This window comes from Ptychodera flava, chromosome 5 (assembly GCF_041260155.1).
Source record: "Ptychodera flava strain L36383 chromosome 5, AS_Pfla_20210202, whole genome shotgun sequence".
Taxonomy (NCBI): domain Eukaryota; kingdom Metazoa; phylum Hemichordata; class Enteropneusta; family Ptychoderidae; genus Ptychodera; species Ptychodera flava.
In genome coordinates this window covers 22,825,103-22,841,263 of record NC_091932.1, presented here as the reverse complement: position 1 = coordinate 22,841,263, position 16,161 = coordinate 22,825,103, and the positions used below count along the sequence as shown (strand labels likewise).

The 16,161-nt window shown below is 39.4% G+C and overlaps 1 protein-coding gene and 1 long non-coding RNA gene across 2 annotated transcripts; both read left to right on the top strand.

The window, feature by feature from the left end:
* Positions 1-175: 175 nt before the first annotated feature.
* LOC139133287 (uncharacterized) lies at positions 176-5,016 on the top strand. The gene is made up of 3 exons (XR_011552554.1): positions 176-319; positions 556-1,155; positions 4,917-5,016. It is a non-coding gene; the product is annotated as an uncharacterized lncRNA (long non-coding RNA).
* Positions 5,017-5,872: 856 nt separating this feature from the next.
* Positions 5,873-15,535, top strand: LOC139133283 (tetraspanin-7-like). Its single transcript, XM_070699810.1, has 8 exons — positions 5,873-5,918; positions 8,061-8,113; positions 8,639-8,713; positions 9,142-9,210; positions 9,835-9,933; positions 10,601-10,687; positions 10,881-10,953; positions 13,739-15,535. The coding sequence occupies exons 2-8, from the start codon at positions 8,102-8,104 to the stop codon at positions 13,792-13,794; spliced, it is 471 nt and encodes a 156-aa protein (XP_070555911.1). The 5' UTR covers positions 5,873-5,918; positions 8,061-8,101; the 3' UTR covers positions 13,795-15,535.
* Positions 15,536-16,161: the final 626 nt, after the last annotated feature.

The window sequence follows — 16,161 nt, the reverse complement described above, 5'->3', positions numbered from 1 at the left end:
TTCTTTTTGTGTACAAAGGCATCTCAACGCAACACGGTGAACAAAACAAAACAAAAAACAAAACGAATGAAAGTGAACGATTGACGCGATTACGCAAGACAGCGCCAGTCGCGCTTCCATCACACAAGCTAGATAAAATTCTCTCGTGCAAAGCGTTCGCCTTCGATCGTTTCAAGTTGCGGCAGAATGCCGTCCGCGTTCCAAGAGCACGCGCATGAAACCGGAAGATCGATACTCCGCTAAATCAAATTATTCGTGAATATTTATTCACTGAGTCAACGATCAATTTCTAACAAAGAAGTATCGTTTGTTCAACAAGGTATGTAATTTTGACGAAATACTTCTCCCATTTATCGCAATTGTGCAGTTTTATCTCAAACTAAATACAATACTGTTATTCGCTTGGGTAACTATTGGCCCCCCGGCTTCAACCTCACCAGGCCCCGTTGTCCACAATTTCAAACTTGTCGCTTCCGTTGTTGATTTTATCAAAGCATTGAAAATCATCACGACCGCAGCGCCAGTCATGCATTGATGTTCTTTTGACTCGCATAGATTACCTGGTAACAAACGCTCAGCATCGCCGAGATTTGAATACTCACTGAGTTCGTTTGTCACGGCCTCGACGTACCAGCAACGCTGGGCCCATTGACAAGACATTCACCAGTTGGCATCAAGGAAATGTAACGCCCTTTTGAGAGAAGACGGCGCTTGATTTACACAGTATATCGACTCGCATTCAGTGGCGTTTACAAAGCGGCTGAAACGGAGAAAATAAGGGGTCGTCTTTGAGAACCAAATCCTGTGTGATCCGGCGGCGACCAACCTCACAAATCTTCGCAAGCTGCACACTCTCCATAGGGAATCAAGTATCTGCGTAACCGGTATACCTGCCAAGGCGCATTGCTTGCGTCACTTCAAAGGGGCGTGTAACGTGACTGGTCGAGGAAACTGACCAACGATTTTGTGGAGACGTTCTGGTGTGTCGATAAAGCTGAGGGGACATTAAACTTCCGGCAGTTCACGAGCGACGTCCCCGAATACGACGCCGTCATTGCTCCTTGCTGAAAGGACGGCGTTCACTGTCAAGGTGGAATCACGATGGCTGCCTGCTTTGTCAAGACGTTGCTGGTGATCATCAACTTCATTCTCTGGGTAAGTAGTTTTTAACATTTTTTGACTTGGTTTTCAACCAGAGATACCTTGTAGTTAGAAACTTGGCCATGTGTCATTTTCGCACACAGCCATGACATTGAGTGTAGCGAGAGGTACACAAAGTAAACAAATCACACTGATATGGAAAACAAGTTCAAGTGTTATCCATGCTGTGGTGACCATGACATGTCCTATGAGTCGTAGTGACACATCGGAACGAAATCGCCACCGTCCTCATTTTCGTCTCACACTGTGGGGTGATGTTGAACCTGAAGAAAACTGTATTTATCGTATTTATGAAGTTTTAGACGAAAATCTGGACGGCCAATGTTAACTGCTTAAAGTTGAATGAGACTTTGCTGAATAATGTGTTAACAAAAGGCAATGAACGAGAGTAAGAACAACGCATTGTCGAGGTACTGCGTCATAAATAGTATCATTAGAACACCCAGTTGCCGTTATAGTCACCGCGTTGATTAATGTGTTTTACCTGGGTTTGAAACGATGCAGTAAAATGCTATTCCTTTAGAACAACTGGTATTAAATAAATTTGCCAAATCATTACATCTTTGACATTCTCATAATCAAGACCTGAAACTACTTTGAAACAGTTGAAGTATAGATATCGAAATTACATCACGCACTATGAAACCAAACGCTAAAAAAACTACAGCGAGTCATTCCCCACAACGAGGCCCAAATCACAGTTTTTACAAATCGATATATCGAGTTATATGTTGCATTCGCCAAGCGCGGGCGAACGAGCAACATAGTAAGCAAAAATATATTATACGTACAAAGAGATCAGTTTATTTTGGCGTACCATATGCCTCTGTTTCCTATTCTATACCTCTTTGTTATTGCGTGCATTCAACGAGAATTTGACGGTCAAATGAATGCAGTCAACATGCTCAAAGCTGCAATATGGCGGACAGCGATCTTGGCGACACTCGATTGTAGCAAGCGCCTTTGGGTACTGCTTTTTGATTTACCAAAAAGTTAAGGATTAGTGGCGGTCACACATGGATTAATTGACAATGCTCCTATAAGTTTATAAACCACGACCTAAGGCGTCGACCTCTGTTGTGGTTTTTTTGGCCTCTGGAATTACAGACGATTCCGGTCACTTTCGACCCAATCGTCTATCCGACGGATGACGAGTTGACGTGGCCCATTTTCACACGTTGAATTAATCTTGAAGTCACGACATGGTGTATGATACATGGAGATGAAAGCATGTGTCAAATAGTTGGTCGCCAATATATGCTGTTGTTGTTGATTTCTCGAGACAAAAGTCCAGTGTTTTACCTGTGTAATCAGTCGGCGTTACATTTCAAAAGCACGACGTCTTATGTTACTAGTTTAGAAACCTGACTCTAGTAAGGATTCGGGGACCTTTACACACACACACCACACACACACACACACACTGGCACCCACAGGGCTTTGCTCGTACAACCTAGATGAAGAATAGGATTAAACCACTGACTGGCGAAATACTTGTTAAGCTGTGATTACACTCTTACGGCTACGAGTAATTCCTCTCGACATGTTCGTGTCAAATCTTTAATAACTATAAACCTCAAAATCTTGAATTCTACACAACGACTTATTTAGCTATTAGACCATTTCTTGCAATGTTCCAGAACAACCTTCAGTTGTTTGTTGTACACAAGGAAACGAAGTGTAAACGACACGCAATTTTCAGCATTCTGCTCCTTGAGCTATTTGTTGGTCAGTAAAGCTCCTCGCAGTCACGCGCCTATAGAAAACACTGAGAATTTTTCCTCCTTGTGCAAACAATCTCCGTGCTCCTCCGGTGTGACCCTCACAACGATCAGTTTACCTTTACGTTTCAAATTTCTCCGTATCCGGGAATCGACATCCGCGGCGATGTGTTCGTTTCTAGCCCGGGGTAATAAATCAAGTATCCCGGAGTCTTGGCCTGCCATGTGGCTAAGCAACACGGTACAAACACCTTGAAGTAGTGGAGGCGCTCAGAGGAAACGCGTTGAACAACAAGACAGCGTACCTAATGTATAATAAGTGAAAGTTGATTTCTTGAAACTAAACCAAGCGCTAGAACATCGATTGATTGATTGATTGATTGATTCGTTTGTTTGTTTGTTATTTTATTTATCTTTTTATTTACTTATTATTTGCGATTTATTAATATGTTTTATTCTTGTTTCTCTTTGATAACTCATTATAAAATAATGAATGACAGAATAACTACAGTATTACTTTTATTCATAATTTATTTCATCAAGGTTCATATTTTCTTTGCTAGTTTATGCAGTTATTTACACTTTTCATGATTATTCATGGCAATGACATGATTGCCACGATCCTCCAGGATGACCCTAGTAGTATTTTGTGGTTTCAAAGACCATCTCTGACCAACCACTATTGTTCATACGTGGATTTAAGGTAAATTGCGTTGAGGGGATTCGGACTCTCACATTCTGATAATTATTTTCTGATCTACGACTAGTGGGGGGCCGTTATAAAGCTCTTGGAGTTAGTTTTTCAAAAATCGAAAATGTTATTTTTACCATGGAGTTAGCACATAGCAGTAATTTTGAATTCCAGTACCTAACTTTACACTTTGACCCCCATTTTATTCTTGATTAGATCATTTGTTACTATACTACCTAACTTTGCATGGTGACAACTCCCCACTCCCATTTTATTCTTGATTTTTTAAGAGAATGGCCGAAATTTTCATTGAGGAAAGTTTGAGCAAAAGTTTTAATCTTTCACTTTCGAGGTGCGTACTACCATAAAAAGAGACAGCGCTGTAGTGATCCTTTCTTTCGTCCGGTTTTATGAGCATACTATCCGGGGTGACGTCATTGTATCGGCATTATTACGTCGAAATTGGAGACATCGTTACAATATAGACGTCATCGGAATTTAGGGCAACCATTGCCAAATGGGAGTGGTGCAGCGATCAGATACGTGTGAAATCAACTACACACACGTGCAACATGTGAAAAACTAAGGAGAATAAGTTGGTGTTTTTTTCAAAGAAGGTTTTTCAATCTGCTGTTCATCAGCAGTATTTCTATTGTCAACAAGTCTCTATCCATTACACTGTTAATGAATATCATGAATAAGGAGTGGGTGTACATACTGAATCTCAATCGTAGGGAAAGGTGAACAGTCAAAACACCTACAATAAAACTCACATTTCTGCGTCCGCGAAGGTTATGCGAGGTCACTGCGCCAACTTTCAAACACAACCCTTCCCGGACAGAATGTGATGAAAGCCCCGACGTATATATTGTAGAATTGTCAACACGCATCATGAATATGTAACTCAAGAACTAATAGCCTCCTTTAGAGTATGATATATTGTGTACATGAAAGATTTTGTCGTTGGACGAGAATTGAAAATAACGAAGAGAGCCAAAGACATAAAGAGTTTTTGAATAAAGATTTATAATAAAGTGTGTTTTCGTATACTGCTATATGTCCCCCCACCCACACACACACACTATCCATGAGAGAGAGAGAGAGAGAGAGAGAGAGAGAGAGAGAGAGAGAGAGAGAGAGAGAGAGAGAGAGAGAGAGAGAGAGAGAGAGAGAGAGAGAGAGAGAGAGAGAGAGAGAGAGAGAGAGAGAATGTCGTCAAATGTGAGGAAGGACGGAAAGGAAGTATAATATTCGGAAACATTTTGCCATTTGTATTCACAACAGAGTATTCGTTATGGTGTTTGAATGTTTTGAGTTAATCTTACTTTGCGTTTTCTTTCTAGTTAATTGGAAGCGCTCTGATTGGAGGAGCTGTGTATGTTTTGGTAGCGGAGCCAGGTACTTTGCCTTTAGCGGAGCTAGAGCTCTTTGCCGGTGCTAAGGTATGCCAGTGGTGTTAATATGGAGTTTATGATTAGATATATTTATAAATAAATTTGTGCAATAAACCGAGGCTGTTCGGTTTCAGAATCTCTTGTTAATGCTGATTGAAGTTGTTAACTTCCGAAATATCAACCCTGACAGTTGGACTCGGAGTTAACGATGGAATGAAATTGATTTGTTTCCACGTACCGGGTGCGCGTTTGTGTGTATGTGTAAATACATGTAAGAGATAGATAGACGGTTATAGCGAACTCTTTGGTTTTAAACCTACAGTGGTTAAGGTAGAATGTGCCATTGTGCGTAAGCACATGTAATGGTTTTTTATTTTTCGGTTAATTTAGACGAACAACTACCACCAGAAATGCTTGCTATGCTTTCCCGACATTAACGCGATGCTGCAGTCTCACTCCGCCACTTTGAAGCGGGCGCTTTGAAAAGGTTTTCTTGAAACTTCAGAGTAACAGTGTACTGAAAATCACAACTTTTATGGAATGTCGTTGAGTTAGGAAAGTGATCGCCACGCAAAGAAATTAAGTTTACGTGAAAGTTGCACGAATTTCACGTCCCTCCTAAATGTTGTGGCGAACTCGTCGTGAAAGCACAACAAACCCAATAAGGTCTATTTAAGGTTACCGTAAACGCTATTTAAGTGCTTGATGTTCATACCTCGGTTTATTTCTTATGCTAACATTTTTTTGTTTAACAGTTCAGTGATATATTTAGGAATGCAAGTAGCTCTTATTTTCTGTTATTGTCGTCTTTGCTCCGTCTCTGTCGCTCTCCGTCTGTCACACACAGTATAATTTGTTGCTCTTTCTTTAATTTACAATCACAGTTTTGTCTCTGTTTTCAGGCACTATGTTACATCTGCATCGCTTTTGGCTCCCTCTTGTTTATCATAGGTGAGTGAATATTTTAACAGCCGTGAGTTATCCTCTAACAAGCAGTCTTGACCTGAGAAATACAAGTCTGTATAATTAAACAGAGAAGATGATATTTAACACACACACACACACACACACCACACACACACACACACACACACACACACACACACACACACACACCCTATATATATATATATATATATATATATATATATATATATATATATATATATATATATATCACATCCATGATGGACAAAGGAAAACTTTGCTCAGTATAATGTACGAGACGAAGTCGAGTACATTATGAGAATGGGGCTTTGAGGGGGTACATTATTGCTGTTATTGTATAGTTTTGGCAATGCCAGTGAATTTGTAGATGTGGAAAACATCTGGAGCCACAATGCTGGATAATCAGATACATTATCAATAATAATCTGGGTGATGACGTCACAATCATTTTCACCGGTATTGACAAAACAATAACATGATACTCGAAATTTCTCAAAGTGGACTGTATAATCGTGTTCAGATGACGGTTCCCTTGTTTCCGAAGGATGTTAATTAGCATGTTTAGCACTGTTGAAAGGGACAAAGTTAGCGTTTTAGCGATTTTTTTGTGTGTGTGTCTGTATTTTGCGGCTGTATATCAAATAAGAATTTATTCAAGGCTCTTTCTACAAAGCAATCGTGAATACACAATATGTGTTGAATACTTCAGCTTGTTCAGTACTGTTTGAAGAGAACAAGTCACTATTTTTGGGGGGCCGGGGGGGGGGGGGTTCACCCATTTACGGTAAGCCGTACTACGGTAGGACGTTCGCCCATTCTTTATGTTTGTCTTGCAGATGTCAAAACTTACGTCACTGTTCACTGCACCCGTTTTGTCTGCAAGCAGGGTTTTGGGGCAAGTGTTGTCAACAACGTTTTCAAAAATACCAACCAATGTAAATAACATCTTAAATCGAGAAAACCGGCAAATAATGTCTAATGCCAGTGATTTTCTCGCACTTATTATGATTCTTCCTAGAAGAGCCACTTGATTTCTCTACATCGTGATGAAATGAAAAGACGAAACCGCGATGTTGATTATGCCACGAGCTTTTTTATCGTTTACTATGTATACATACAGCCTACCTTTTCAGCCTTTCAGTGACATTTTAACATATAACCCTAGCAGGTATAAAGATCCTGAACCGAGCGACTGGACACGTTGCTCGGAAGCTTTTTATGGCCGGTGCGAGTGGAGCCAATTTTCTTTTCTTAATAACCTCGTTAACTGTTGACGGTTCCAGCAATACGTGGGATAGAGTCAACTGTAGTTTACTGCCTTCTGCTTGTCCTTTTCTCTGACCTCTTGACTTTTAACCCTGGTATTTAAAGATCGTGACTAGATAGCTGAATGCGATGGCTCTACTCCTTTTGTGATGGTTTATCGGCGATGAAAAGCGAGCGACAACAAAGAGAGGCCTACCATTGTTGTTGACCTAGTTAAATGTTGATGTCAGAAATGCATTTTAATTTTGCTGTGAAAATTATCTTCAGAATTCCAATGTCCACCGGGAAAGCCAAGGTTAGGCCTATTTGTGCCGAGATTGGCCCGACGAAAACTTTGGCCAAACCATTGACTTTGCCTGGATCGGGTCCTATTATATTGAAAAGTGTTAGACCAATAGCCATGCACGAATGTTTTGCCATTAGTGACCAAAAAAAAAAAAAAAAAATAAACGCAAATTCAGCTATTCTCTATAGCAACATGAATTATCACGCTTTTGTCTTCCTCTGCATCGAAAAAAATACTTACTCCGATAAACACCAAAATCAACGGTGCGTCACTCTAAATAACGCATAAATTTTGTAAAGCGAAAGGTACAGTACGCAAGCCTCGATTGCTAACTTTTGGTCACACCATTCTAAATATCGCACAATCTCTTTGGATAGTCTTCGATCGGTCAATGGACGAGCTGATTGTCCTAGTTGTCGCATATTGTTTTCACACGGCAAGGGAAACATTTCAAGTGTAACAGTGGTCCTCAAGATGTCTCCTCCAAAATTATTTATGACGAGGTTCTTTACCGAACAGTGGGCCTGAGGCATGTTACCATGCTTCTCGAAGAACACTGCTTCACGTGCTTACGTTTGAACTTTTTCTCGCAGGATTTCTGGGATGTTGCGGCGCATTGGTGGAGAACAAAGCGATGCTGAAATTCGTGAGTGTCACCGTTTCGTCTTTTTATTGTGATATCGAAGTACATCGAGAAAACCCCAAGTTTTTTATTCAAGTTGTGATGTGAGAATTCGGAATACGCCAAACTTGTATTATTCCACTTTTTGTGTTTTATTGATGACTGGAACCGAACATCTTTATGCATTTGCATTCTTCGTTTTGCTTTAAAGGTATACAGTCATCCGTAATCCTGTAATCTAAATGTGCCCATATATGGTCAAGGGGGCGTTCCTTGGTATTCAAAATGCCCATGTGAGGGCGCTGTTTTTAAAAAGCGGCCACCTGCTTAAAATCTTTGATTGGTTAGATTTTCTCTTTCCATGGTAACTGTGGCAAAATTGGAACAGGGCAGCAAAGATACACGCTGTCTTTGCTGTATGTACACCACTTGTTGTTCCTCTTTTGTCAGGGTTTTAAACGTAATAACCTCTCTCTCTCTCTCTCTCCCTCTCTCTCTCTCTCTCTCTCTCTCTCTCTCTCTCTCTCTCTCTCTCTCTCTCTTTCTCAGTATATGGGTATATTGACAATGCTCTTCATGGGAGAAATCGGAATCGCCTTGTTCCTGTATTTTATGGAAGCACAGGTGAGTAGTTATTTCATTTCCCCGGTTTATTTTACATCAGACTTCCATAGCTGTGACGTCGCTTGGCCGCTCTGCCTTGAGAGTAGTGCCAAAAGCTCAATCTGTCATGCACATGCGCAACGAAAAATGGTTACATAGGAAGATATCGTTGTTCAACGTTCTAACGTTCAGCATAATTATAAGTTTAATTATTATCAGTACAAGAAATACTGTTTTATTACTAGAAAATCTATGTTACAATATTCGTATTCTCATGTATTTTGTTAGTCTTTTACACGTAGGCCTAACCTCATCGATTTCGTCGTAAGCGTCAATTCGACAATGTATAAACGAGTGAAACAATTTTTTAAGTAAAAGTCGCTTAAGAATGTTCTTCTCTTTGTTTGGATGTTTTTTCCGCTAACTATGTATTTCCTCCAATGTTTCAGTTCCTTTCATATGTCAAGATAGGCTGGAAGTACCTCGACCAGGAAACGAAGGACCTTGTTCAGGACCAGGTGAATTGTTCCCATGCTCTCATTTCGTCCTCACTTCGGTCGACTGTTGTCATGACTGATATTGGAATTTTCACATTGACTAGACGCTTTACTGCGTTTATGGCACTTGTAAGATGCTTTCACGGTTCTAGTGACGGGAAACCCTGCATAGTACGCGTTACACTTCGTTATCCGTACAATACGGATTGAAATCTTTTAGGAACTTGAGTTGCAACTGTGAATTACAGAAATGTTACGACCATGGGGGTTAACCCAGCATCATGACGTACCAGAACTGACCTTAAAATCTTATGTTAGAGACTGTAAAGTGTTTTTCATTTACCTTGGTCAACGAGTTTCTGCCTGCCCCCCGCCCCCTCCCCCAGATCTCGCCGGGAAAAGGTCTATTCAAGCGATTCTCGAGATCTCGTCAGCCATATGTGTCCAGGGTATAGCACGGTCCATGGGTATAGTCGTCAGTTTTGAAGAGCTTCGCGCATTTTCGTTTTGATTTCTGCTTAAAATCTAGCCCCTCAACATTTTACAGTTACTGAGAAAAGTCTAAATCACTTTTCGTTCGTTCCTGGAAAACCACAATAATCGTCTTCCCCTTACTGACAATCATATCTGCCACATGTTTTACAGCTCATGTGCTGCGGTTTCCAGAACTACACGGAATACGAAACCCCAAACATTACACAATCCTGTTATCAAAATGCCACGGACCCAACCTCGCTCTATGACGTAAGTGTATGTTTCAGCATTTCTTGTAAAATAGATGAAACGAGCCAAATAAAAGGGTTGCTTTGTTTGTCTTAAATGAGCAACCTTCGCATTCCTACGGTAATTTTCTCATCTACCATTTCTGTGTGCTCATTTTGAGGCTCTTGGAGTGAGTAAAATTTTCAGTCTTATTTTTGTGGTAATCCGAAATCTCCTCATTCATACAGTACATACAGGAATGGCGGATATTTTGAATTTCTAATATCAGAATATATAAGGTAACCTGATTCCATAGTACAAAATTTTGCACAGTGACCCCTGATGTTTATTCTCGATTTTAAAAGAGATTTTTTGAAATTTTCTTGGGGAAATTTCGATCAAAAGTTTAAGTCTTTCAATTTCGCCCTTACTTCATTCAATTAAAAATATTAGTACTTAAACCTAAACTTTAAGTCTTGATGGAAACAGCGTGCGCTATTGCTTCAAAATTAAGCTGCAGTATTTGCATAGACATTTGTTGTTGGGTAGTTAAGTGCGTAGTTTATGGTATGATCACAGTCATTTATTGATTGACTGACTATTCTGCTATATATATTCATTATAGCTTATTGTATAATAGCTTTGTCAATACCAGTTTTTTGTTCCGATTTTGACATTGTTACCGTGATGCTTTGCACACGTTTTGCAGACTGGCTGTTACGACATGTTTGTGAAATTCCTGATAGACAATTTGACTTATTCCGCAAGCATTGGTGGTACCTTGGTCTTTTTAGAGGTAAGATCATATCTTACTGTTAAACACGTGACACTGAGATAAGTGTTCAAAGTGAGGTTTCATATTACAATACATTCTTGCTTTGTTTTGTTTGTTTCGGTTGGGGTTTTTTTGTCATTTTTTTTACTCAAAAAACCCTTTGTGTATCAAACCTCATTCTTGTACAGTGATTCCGACTCCTCTTCTGTTTCAGATTGTTGGAATTCTGTTGTCGTGTTACGCAATGAAAGCCTTTGAAAAAGACAGTAAGGTTGGACCCGGGCGACGTAAGTAGACAGCCTCTGGCAGAGCTATTTAAACCTTTGAGCGCCAAAGTCTATTTTTGTCCCCTGTATAAAATAAACCCCAGTTAATTTTTCCCAGGTTTTTGCCAAAACTTTGAGAAAAAAACTGTTGCAGTAGCAAATGAAATGTTATGTCCATTCGGTCATAAATTATCAAAAAATTACAGAAAAATTAATACAAATTGGTAAGATTTTGCACTAAAATTTTGGCGGGAGAAAATTACAGCGCTCAAAGGGTTAAACCATTCACCTTTCACTTAGTGGTCTCCAAGACACACAGATATCGACACACAGACACCGACAGTTACGCTAGTGAGATTCATATATAGCACAAATACACCTCTCGATGGACAGAAGCTGCCGAATCAACCGTTCAAGCATGTTTGACCTTTGACCCTAGCATGTTACTCAGTTCAGAAACGTTCCCTCAGTGGCTACGAAGCTGACAACGATGACATTCGTGATAAGCAATCGTACTACTTGAGTTTGTTGTTTGAATGAACAACTTAGCGAACAGTCACCGAACAGCAGTCAAACATTAGCAAAGTTTAACTTTCTCATCCAACCAGTGGGTGATGTTTCACGCCCCCGAGCGTATGACAATTATGATGATCAATTTTCGTTTTCTCTTTCCTTATTCAAATTTTTATTTACCATTACTGCCATTATCAGGATGAGGTATGTGCGCGTAAGTTGTCAACTGGAACTATTGCGTTTGTTAATGTGACGTAGACCGTAACGTTACAGCCGAATGAGACCGTAATTACAGCGACAAAAATATCTATTCGCCGCTTTACAACGCATCATTGGAATTTTATGTTAAAGAGTTCAAAACATTGTTTAAATATTGTCCGTGCATGTATTTGTGAGGAAGTCAGTGGGGCGTTTCAAAGTATACTGAAGATTCCAGACTTTTGTCAGCTGTAGCAATGCCCATCATTTCGCTACCTGGCCTGTTACGAAACCCGATCAAATCAAAGAAAAGTGTTACCTTTTTGGCCATAGCAACGTTTATTGCTAGGACAGTTCCAATTATTCACATAATCAGACATTCTGAGGTTCGGCTGTGACGTTATGGGTAGTAAGGCCTGCCAGTTGCTATTAAATGCCTGACCGTTATACCGCCCTCTCGCTCCCGCTTTAATGTGTTTGCAATGCAAAAATTCAACGCACCTTTCTTCTCGCTACTTTTTTCAAAAATTGCGCAGCTAATGTAGTAATGCCGCCGAGAATGGTTCATTCAGTGCCGGCGCCCGTTGGCAGAGGCCGCAGAGACAATCAGGGGTGGTGATGCTGGGTAAAGAAAAAAATATGGGATTTTTTTTTTTCATCTATACCTTTATAAAGGGGTTTCTGTGGTGATAAATGCATGCCTACATTCCTGACGCCTAGCGCTTTCCTGTAACCATTACAACATTCATTCCATTTCATTAACATGAATTGTGTAGTTAGGCCAGAGAGGAAAAAAGTGTTCTTTGGTTGTTGTTGTTGTTTTTTATTGGGGGGGGGGGGGGGGGGGGAGGAGAGCTACGGAGCGAGAATTTTTTTACTAACCACCAAAATCTTACTCTGGATACATTGATACTGATGATTGGAATCTAGATTTTACAAAATGTGCACAATTGTAGAGGTACTACATAATATAGGCAGAAATGACAGAAAAAAACTGAGCATTTCCGCCTGCTCTCAGGAGAAAGCAAAGAATTGTAAAATATGAACAATCATGATACTCTGAAGGTTGCAATACATGTATATACCGCAATTTTCAAAAATATCCAAACTGGCTAAAGTACAAGCTGCAATCCCGAGGAACAATTGAATTATTCTTACTGGCCTTACCTACCTCTTTTAAAAATATCTTGAACACTAGTCGCTGTAACCCGGCACCACTCTTTATTTAATACATTCACTCCCATTTCCCTGTGTTTGTGCCCATCCTTTCAATTGAAAGCGGTAGGGACATACCAAACTCTGGTGTGGAAAGGGTCACCCCATTCTCACCATATCTGTAGCAAGGCGCACCACAATACAGGGAAATGGACGGTGGATACATGCAGTCACGATTGGAAAGAAATAGACATGATGTCATACAATTAAGATAATCGCTCACCCTCTTATTATTTACAGCTAGCTTTCCTGATAGCCTGGTCGCACACTTTATCTGTAAAACAAACATGTCAAGCTTTATTGCACTTCGCACTATAATCAATAATACGTATACACTGCCTTTTGAACGGATGAAAGCCCTCGCACGACAACATGACTCATCGCCATATTATTTTGGTTTGTTTTTTGAGAGTTTTTCTACCGTCTACAAGCTGATCATAGCGTTCACTTGCAGTGCAATATAGGCAGAAACTTTGTTTGATAAACTGAGCAATTTAGAGAAGCCTTTTGAACAAGTTCGCACAAAAGCTTGCGACATGAAATCTGCAGTATAACTAATTCTCCCTGTTAAATATTGGCTCATCGTCTCCCAGCTGTACCTATCGATTCTTTAGTCAATGTCCAATTATTCCGTCTAGTAGTCGATCGACAGGTGCATGTGCCCTACAGTTCTTCAATCATACCATCTCGCTGCTAACTGTGAACGCTGAGGGCGTAAACCTGTCCTACGACGAAGAGTCACTTAGTTGTCGGTCAATGGGTTTCCCTCCGTTACGTGTCTCTATTCTCACTGCACTGTAAAGTTTTAAAATCGTGCCACACGGCAATATTTTTTCTGTGATTAATCATTTTGTGATATTTATATTGTATTGCATTTCAGAAATGCGTCCTATCAACCGAATGGACTATGCGGAAAGGCGGGCCTGGGAGATCTAGCGTGGTACTGTGTGATCGCCCGAACTCAGTTTTACGCGTTTACTTTCATTTATTTAATATGGTATACAATTTTTTTTGTCGTGACGTTTCAGTATCAGCAGCTTAAGACGCAAGGATGTCATTCCGTCATGTTTCAAAAAAAATCTTCTCGGTGTATTTCAGAATCGTGACACAAATCTGGAGAAAACAGACGCAAAAATGTAGCACGGAACATTTTTTTCAAATAGTTTAGGAAAAATTTCATAATAAACGGAATAAAATACTCTTAGGAATGGCAGAGTCATTAGACAGGAAATAGGCTCCTTAGGTAAAATTAAGACACCATAACTTAAGATGCGATAAAATCGAGTTTAAATTTTAAATAAGCTTTTTATTGAACGAGTTCATTGCCTTTATGTAAGAAGGGAGTTTATTCAGATAATTTTTTTCCGTGAAAATATGGAATAATGAAATTAAAGTAAACAGGTCGTCAGATAAAGACTTTCTGATCCAGAATATTCCTTTTTTACTTCAAATTGGTAACATTCAAACCAGAAGTTTAATTTTGTTTGCATTTTTGATGAGTTTGTATTGTCTATAGTTTTTTCATGTGTGCTTTCGGAACACTTGGCGTGGGGGAGGGGGACCGGTCATTTTCGTTTTCGATGGGGTACATCACTTTCATATATTCGTGTACGTCATAGCTGTTGATTGTAGTTTAGCATGTTCTTGTTCCCGCAACCGAAGATTTGTTCTCACATCCCTTACAGAAGGCACTGTCTTGCTAGAGTAAATCCATATTGTTCATTGTTCAGCCATACATCGACGCACCGATCTCGTGGAACAAAGCATACTTGTAGCCGACTTTTCAATTCAGTGCAGTGCCGCCGGAGACAATCTGCGACGCACTTTCCTAGATTTTAAGACTTGCCTCAGCCTTCTCACACTTTCAAAGTTCATTGAAAAAAATACATGAAAATCCCCTGAAAAAATATCTACTGTGTTATACCTACCAAATTGACATTTTATGTACAATCATGCGTATTGTTTAATATCCAGGAAAAACACATAATGATATAATAACATTAAGAATAATCCTTGAAAAACGACACCTGTGTTATAACATATCTATTCCAACGGGGTAGGTCTTAGCTTGAATTTCTTGTTTAATGCTACGTTTGTAGCGATCTTGCATTTCACATGTACAAAAGTTGATATTAGGTAAAATGTATCGAAGGGTGTATCCTCGTACCTTTGCAGTTCAAAATGAGTCACTTCAAGTTTTAAACTAGCCAACTGTGAGAAACGGCTTGAAGTTTTTGTGAATTTGAACTAAGCGGGTCAGAGCGAGAGAACAGAACACAAGGACATGCAGTTTGCGTTCATTTTCGGACACAAACTCCCATACGGTGGATGGCTACTCAACAGTAAAAATATAAAAGAAATTGTCCGTATATATATATATATATATATATATATATATATATATATATATATATATATATATATATATATATATATATATATATATATATATATATAATGTATAGCTTTAACGGTTTCACTGTATCTACATGACCTTTGACCCCAATTGATCTTTACAGTCGGGAAAACTCAATTTGCAAGCAGGATTCTACTGTCAAACTTGACCAGGAAATATGTATATATTCGGAATATTAGGTCTATATTATGTATTTGTTACTGAGAAATAAATGTCTTTTCCTCTTTTTACACAATAAATGTTAATTTGGTGATCATTTTACTGATGCGTTGTATAATATGTTTTACTAAGCTGAAGGTATTACTCACCTCGAAGTGTTGAATTTTAATTTTTGGTCAAACTTTCGAATTTTCCCTGATGAAAGTTGAACCCGTTACCTTTTGAAATCAAGAATAAAAATCAGGGGTCACTGTGAAAAATTTGGTACAGGAGAAACATATTTATCGACATTTGAAATTCAAAATGGTCGCTATTCCTGTGTTACCTCTTGGGGGGGGGGGGGGGGGGGCGGAATCAATTTTCGATTTTCAATTTGCAAAAATAAGCCGGCGAAACCTTTATTTACCCCATGGGTTTCAGAATGTGCCCCAACAAGTGGCAGACCGTAGAGTATCGTAAAAGTTTGAGAGTCAGAATATCTGTTCCCCAGGGGCATTTTACCTGCACATACCTCTTTAATGGACAAATTATTGCCAATTGTATCATCTCAACGTATAGAAACCGACGGATCCGTATAACGACAAAAACATTTTTATTTGAAAACACTTGTGCTCAGCCATATACATATATAGTTCAATTTGTATCAAATATCAAAAAAAATCTTTATCAAAATTTGCAGTTTCCTGGGTAGACTTGTCGAGTCAGTGTATGACGTCATCGTTGCTTGT

What these genes read in the sequence shown, in the direction of transcription:
- LOC139133283 (XM_070699810.1), top strand. An exon ending in TGTATTTTATGGAAGCACAG is followed by an intron (nt 8,714 to 9,141) that starts GTGAGTAGTTAT and finishes CCAATGTTTCAG; the next exon opens with TTCCTTTCATATGTCAAGAT. An exon ending in GTACCTTGGTCTTTTTAGAG is followed by an intron (nt 10,688 to 10,880) that starts GTAAGATCATAT and finishes CTTCTGTTTCAG; the next exon opens with ATTGTTGGAATTCTGTTGTC.